Below are 6750 nucleotides of genomic sequence, written 5' to 3'. Positions count from 1 at the left end.
AATACAACAGTATTAACAAAAGCACAAGATGGACAGACCAAGAAAAACAAAAGGTTGAAAACAGAAGCCAATGCCCCTATTATTAATACACACATCCAGTACCTGATCACGGCACACATCCAAGACCTTTTATAATTTAGCTTTTATCGGAAACCGTTTTAGAACACTAAAAGGAGGCCAGTTTTATTCACAGACCTTGACTGACTGCCGAACTCTAGAAACATAGAATGTACTTTTAAATGATGGCGATCTTTTACTTATCATCAATGTCATGCCACTTTGTCACGTGCAAAGTGTTTTGTGATTTCTTCGTATTTTTTCACATAATATGAGTAGAGTTTTTTTGTTCAATTTATTATTAAAGATGGACTAATTTAACGAGCTCGGAGTTTTGGCAATACAATAAAGATAAAATCTATGAAAATGACCCAAAACTGAAAACCTTTCTTTATGATTTGGTCAAAATGTACGCACACTTGGAAAATATCGATAGAACCATAGGTGCTGGAGGTATGCGTCGAGTAGTGATGTAAATGAGCGAGGCCTATGCCAATGTTTACCTCCGATGCATTGCATGTAAAACAAATATATGAGTTTCCATTGCAACACAGCATACTCCTATAGTACTAAGTACTAGTACTAGTTGTGCATGTTACTATGTATACTAATGTGCCTTTTCTGTTCTACATAAATGACATACACGAGGGACAAGGGTCAACTGTACGACTATTTGCAGATGGCACCACTTTATACGTGGCTGTTGCTTCCAACACAAACTGCTCAAACCTACTAAACGCTATGGGACCATATTCAATAACTTCCTACATTGCACTTTATTTTAGAATGAAAATCAAGTGTTTTTATTGGACCTTAAAGTATAAGTTAGATAAGCTGGCCTTATGGGGCACAAGTGGAAGATTACTTTCACCCAAGCGAGTACCATGAACTGTCCGGTATCACATGGAAAAGAAAACACATACGCTTCATATTACAAACTAACCAACCACACTCTAGAACAAGTCACCTCTGTTAAATACACTGTACCTGGCCTGTACCATCAACAGTTCTCAAGACTGGGGCCAGAATATCTCTACCATTACAGCAAAGACCAGTAAAACCTGATCATTGCCTCAACAAACACCAAAGAAACTGCACACAAATGTATGGTCAGCCCGACAGTTGAGTTCGCAAGCTGTTTGAGGAAGCCCTACGAAAAGGTTGACAGTAACCGTCAATCGGAACTCCTCGGCTAGTATCAAGATATGGCTATCTCGAAGCTTGCCGGAGATGGCCGAGTTGTTACGATTGAGTAACCGTATCAAAATGATACGGTACAAAGTAAGGGTGCCAAGTTCGTGAAATCATCAAATATAACATCGATATCAATAGATCAAGTGTTTAACAACAGTTACAAAGATAATAAAAGAGCTAATTGAAACACCCTAGAGATAGGACAGAAAGAAGCAGGACCCATCAAGGTATACAAAATAGCCAGTACTGAAATAATGATGATGATGATGATGATGATGATGATGATGATGATGATGATGATGATGATGATGATAATGACTACTGCTGCTACTGCTGATGATGATGATGAAAATGATGATGAATGGCAGCGTTAGTTGCTCTTTCTCCCATCTCTCATATTCTTTGTAAGGGAGAGCACTGCCTCGGTGATCTTGATAATGTCTATTAAGACGATCGATTTCCGTTACTTCCGTAAAGTTTTAGCCTGTAGCGTGGGGATTACCATCCTGTTCAGAGAAAGGGAATTATCGGGATATTTAAGAATTTTAAAGTTACTGGATTACAAATAGTAAAATTTTACAGAAGATATGATAGAAATGGCTTCTGAGAGTGAAATTTTAGAGTTGACACAAGACGAAAGACAACAGTTGCTGAAATTTGACAGGTAAAATATGTGTTCATTGACATGTAAAATAATAACACTAAAAAATCAATTAATAAACTTTGTGGTTTTTGTCACGTAACCAATTTCGAGTCAAAAAAATCATCAGAATATCCTAGTAGACGATTATTGTCTTTAATTATTAGTTCTTATTGTAAGATAATATTTACCTAGCTCAGTAACCTTAACTTCAAATTATTTTGTTGTTTTGAAAGCTACAAATAAATTAATGAACTGTCATATCTTTGTGGTTTTTGTGACATAACCATTTTTGTGAGGTTAACGATCAGACATTGGAAGCCAATACTGGAAAAAAATTTGACTGCTGGTCTAATCATTTTATGGTGAAAAAACTTAGAACTTTGTTTTCGCCACAAAAAATAAATGTGTTCTTTATTCGCTTTTATATATTGAAAGTTGGGAGTAAGTTATAGAGTAATGTAAGGGTGCTGCACCCTGTTCTTTATTAGTAGTACCATTCTGTCCTTTTGAAGACCAACATGAGCAGCCTTCTGCTTTCATAGTGTTAAATGCATATAAGATCATGAATATTTGTACTGGTTGACGGTACATTTCGGAACAGGGCACAAATCCCGAACACCTGCTAAAACTTGTGTTTGTTTACCGTGATCGATTATTCGATGATCTAGGATGAATGACGTCAGAAGGTGCAAGCGCATCTTTCAGGCCTCGCACTTATGTTGACCTACATTCAAGATATTTATAAATAGAAATCACGCTTTACATTTAAATCACATGTTTTGAATAACATCTGAAACAATAAATAACTTTGCAGCTGAGTGTTTATTTAATAAAGCATACTTATTAATTATAATTGTATGACCATGTATTTTGGCTCTTCAAGTGTTCGGTAATTGTGACCCCCATAGCATAAATTGAAGGGTGATTTACTGTCCATAGAATGAACGATTTTCAACATAAAATTGATGAGATCGTGAATCTGTACTTTAGCAGATGTTGTCACATTAACCATAGATGTTTCAAGATATTTGTAAAAAACCTTCATAAGTGTTCGGATTTATGACCTTAGCCAGTAAAGTTTTTATCAAAACTAATAATTTGATAATCCATTCTTTACATATTTGGAAGTTGTGACTTAAATTACTATAAATAAGCATAGGTCCTTATGTTATTGTCAAGTTTGTATGACTGAAGTTCTTCACAACCTGATACAATGTGGCCGTAGCACTCTTCTCTTCAGAAGCACCCGGTCCATATAAAATCCTGGCTTAACCCCTATTTAAACGGAATGACCTTTTACCTTTTAGTCTTTTTTTGTTGTTAAATATTTCCAATTTTATAAATGGTTAAGGGACAATATGGTTCAGAAAGATTGAAAGGTCACAAGATACAATGTAGATAGATATAGACTCACAGGGCCTTCTTCTTACCCTTCTTCTTTTTCCCCAAAATAGCCTCTGAAATTCCCCATTTTCATATTTTTTATATTATGAGAATCTCACAATTCATTTAATGATGTTTTTGAGCAATATCTTGACTACTTAATTGATATTTTACTCCATTTATTCCTAAAAAGTACTCCCCCTAAAACTGAATTTTTTTTTTTTTTTCAACAAATAGGGCTTCCCTATAACTGGTAAAATGACCCCGCCCACATTTTGTCTGCGGATCAATATGGACCAGATCATCAAATCCATTAGGGCCAAAATAGATGGACCATATGGCCTGAATTATATTTGTCTACCAATCTCTCAGCTTGTGCCATGTCATCTTTCATAATGGTCTTAATCGGTCACCAATGTGGGTCTTATCAAAGGTCAATAGTGGGCCTTATCAAAGGTCAATATGGGAAATTTACTATGTTATAGTTAGATGACATGAATTAAAATCTTAATGATTAGGAATGGGCAGAGCGAGCATAGCGAATCATAATTTTTTTGATTCAGGTCATCTAACTGAATACATCCTCATTGGCTGACACATTGTCAATGCGAAATTTGACGCAGGGATTTGTATCGGATGAGTGGCAATGGGCGGACGTTAAATTAAACATCTGTGAATGTTGAAATTATTAATGATTAAGCCTAGTACTTAATGATTGCCTATGTGCAATTTCATTGGCTGTAATATTGATTTAGGTTGTATTCTAAGATAAAATTTGTCTTGTACTGAAAATATTCAAGGTCAGAGATTTTTTTTTACCCTGGTTAGGCCCCTGTCCGATATCTATGGTGGCACCAGGCATTCAATCATTTTACATAAATAGTCTGATAACTCATCAATGATTATCCTTCTTGCCCCTGTTCGATATTCGTCGCAGCAGCTAGCCAATGCTTAACATTTATCCGACAGATCTTTATTTTTATTTTTTGATTATCATAAAATCAGCTTGAATTTGCAGTAATCCAACAAAACAACAGACATAATATAGTCTTAAGGGACCAGCATCTTCATCGTTTGTATAAATTATTTGATGAAGTTATTCAGATTGACAGACATGTCTGTGGTTTTCCTGTTGCAGTTGCTCCTTCGGGTTCCTGAAGTTGGACAAACCTGAAGAAGCTTCCACAAAATGCCTTTTGGAGAAGGTATATTAATTTTAGTTCAGTTTAAACTTCTATATATTACAATGATGGAAAACAACTGTGTCTTGTGTTGTGGGGGAAACTGGTGGAAACCCACTTGTCCGGCCTGGTGACCACAAACTAAACAAACGAAGCCAGGTCGCCTATGTGAAAAGCAAGTGCGCTAACCGGACAACCCACTGCTATCTATATCAATTTTGTTTTTAATGGTCCATACATCTAATATGGTATTTATAAATACAGTCATGGAAAGACTTTTGAATGAATAAGCCCAAAATCTTATACATGTGTTTTCAACTTGCCTTGCTATTTCAAATACAGAATTTGTCCAAGCACGGAAACACTTTTACCAGTGCAGGGCTTGCCGGCTTGTGCTAATTTCAACCACTGAAAACCACAATCTGACTTGGATAAAAAGTGGAAACTCAATACAATTACTTCATAGTCTTCTGATACAATGTTTTTGCATATTTTATGTTAAAGTACAAAAAAAATAATTAATTTACGTACTATATGTGCAATATGAAAAAAACATGCATTCCAGAGGTCAGAATTAGCATGAGCCCCAGTGGTCGAAATTGGCACAAGCCCGCAAGCCTTGCACTGGTTACATGCTTTCAGGGCTTGCTGAAATTCTGGATTCTAGTGTCAGAATTCGGACTTGTTCAGTCTAATTTTGGTGACTGTGGCCCACAAGCCCTGTACTGGTAAAATGCCTTCCAGACTTGATCAAATTCTGGATTCTATATAACAGGTCTTGCTCAAATAAATGATACCAATCACTAGAACAGGAATTCAGGCTTCTTCATTCAGAAGTGTAATTGCTATGGCTGGGTTTAAACCCCCTCTGGGACACATCATTCTCTTGGCCTTCAAACAGACTCCAGTGCTTGTTGAACCTACCAAAAGAACAAAATAAAGTGATTGATTGGTATAATGTTAATTCAGCGGTCAAAATTTGCACTTGACGGCCAAAAGAACAAAATAAAGTGATTGATTGATATAATGTTAATTTAGCGGTCGAAATAAGCACATGCCGGTCGAAATTAGCACATGCCGGCAAGCAAGCCTTGCCAGTGATTTTTCTGGGTGCTATTTACTTTCTTCTAAAGGATGTTTCTTATTGCAAAAAGTGTTGATTTTCCCCAAAAAATGAATAATATTTTCTCAATTCAATAAATACAGATTCTGTGAAAGAATAAAAAAGCAATTGATTTTTTGAATGATAAATTATGATAACGCTATCTCTTTTACAGAAAATTGTAGGAATGTAAAAGTAAAAACATGTATATTTGCTATTATATTACCTTTTTTGACATGATACTGAATTTTTCTGAAAGTCGATTTTTTTTCTTATTTGGAAGGCACTGAGGAGGTGAAAATAATATTCTAAAATAAATCATTGCTTGCACTGGTACAACGCTTTCTGGACTTGCTCAAATTCCGGATTTTCGAAGTAGGGTTGGCTGAATGTTTTTGATGCCAAGTGCTTCAGACTTGTTCATTCTAAAGTTAAATTTTGATGGCTGTGTTATACTAAGTCGTCTGTACAATCCTGCTGAAGAGTGATTCGGTATATATATATAAATACAAAGAATTTGACCTGTTTATAAAATGCATTTTATACTTCTCACCAAGTCATTTATACTGCTCTGTATTGTTTCTACTTAATTCAGGGTTGAAATTCGGCCAAATTCGTAATGCCAAATGGTATACATTTTTTTCCGCTTAGTATAGAAAAAACATAAAAGAAGAAAATTCATATGGGTTGAAAAGGTATTTCAGCAAGAATCGAGTTCCTTCAAAAATAAATGTTTTATTTTCACCCAGGGTGTGAAGTTCTACGAGTTTGTGATCAAAACAGCCGTCAAGAAAGCCAAGAGAGACGGCGGCAAACCCCAGATAGAGGCGGCCATCTTCTGTAGACTGGGCCACCTGCTCTTGCTGTTGGAACAGTATGAAAAAGGTTACCTGTCTGAATAAAAGCATGATTTATATTTGACACCTTTGGCCACAAGTAAAAGCACTTGTAAGGGCCGATAACTCTGACTTAAATACAGTCAAATTTCGCCCCATTATTGATACAATAAATAAATAATCCTGCTTTGGTTTCTTTCTTTTTAGAAAATTTAAGAGTTAAGAGGTGTCATGTATGAAAGAAATTTTATAATCAGTAATTGTTTTTTTGAAATTGACTGATAACAGCAGAAATTCGGTTTCTTAGTTTTGGATTTTTATATAAACATTTAAACAGGAAGTAATAGTTACTCA

The 6750-nt window shown here is 35.4% G+C and overlaps 1 protein-coding gene across 1 annotated transcript in view; it reads left to right on the top strand.

Moving 5' to 3' along the window:
- The first annotated feature begins 1749 nt into the window (after positions 1-1749).
- The window catches only part of LOC128231341 (lysine-specific demethylase 6A-like), a 72406-nt gene continuing 67405 nt past the window's right edge, over positions 1750-6750 (top strand). Inside the window, exons 1-3 of the mRNA XM_052944022.1 lie at positions 1750-1915; positions 4416-4482; positions 6310-6445. Coding sequence (XP_052799982.1) covers positions 1839-1915; positions 4416-4482; positions 6310-6445 — 280 coding nt within the window. The 5' untranslated portion in view covers positions 1750-1838. The remainder of the gene's footprint in view (positions 1916-4415; positions 4483-6309; positions 6446-6750) is intronic.

This window comes from Mya arenaria, chromosome 4, assembly GCF_026914265.1.
Source record: "Mya arenaria isolate MELC-2E11 chromosome 4, ASM2691426v1".
In the NCBI taxonomy this organism is placed as follows: domain Eukaryota; kingdom Metazoa; phylum Mollusca; class Bivalvia; order Myida; family Myidae; genus Mya; species Mya arenaria.
The sequence above is the reverse complement of the archived record's forward strand: the minus strand, read 5'-3'. Positions and strand labels throughout refer to the sequence as shown.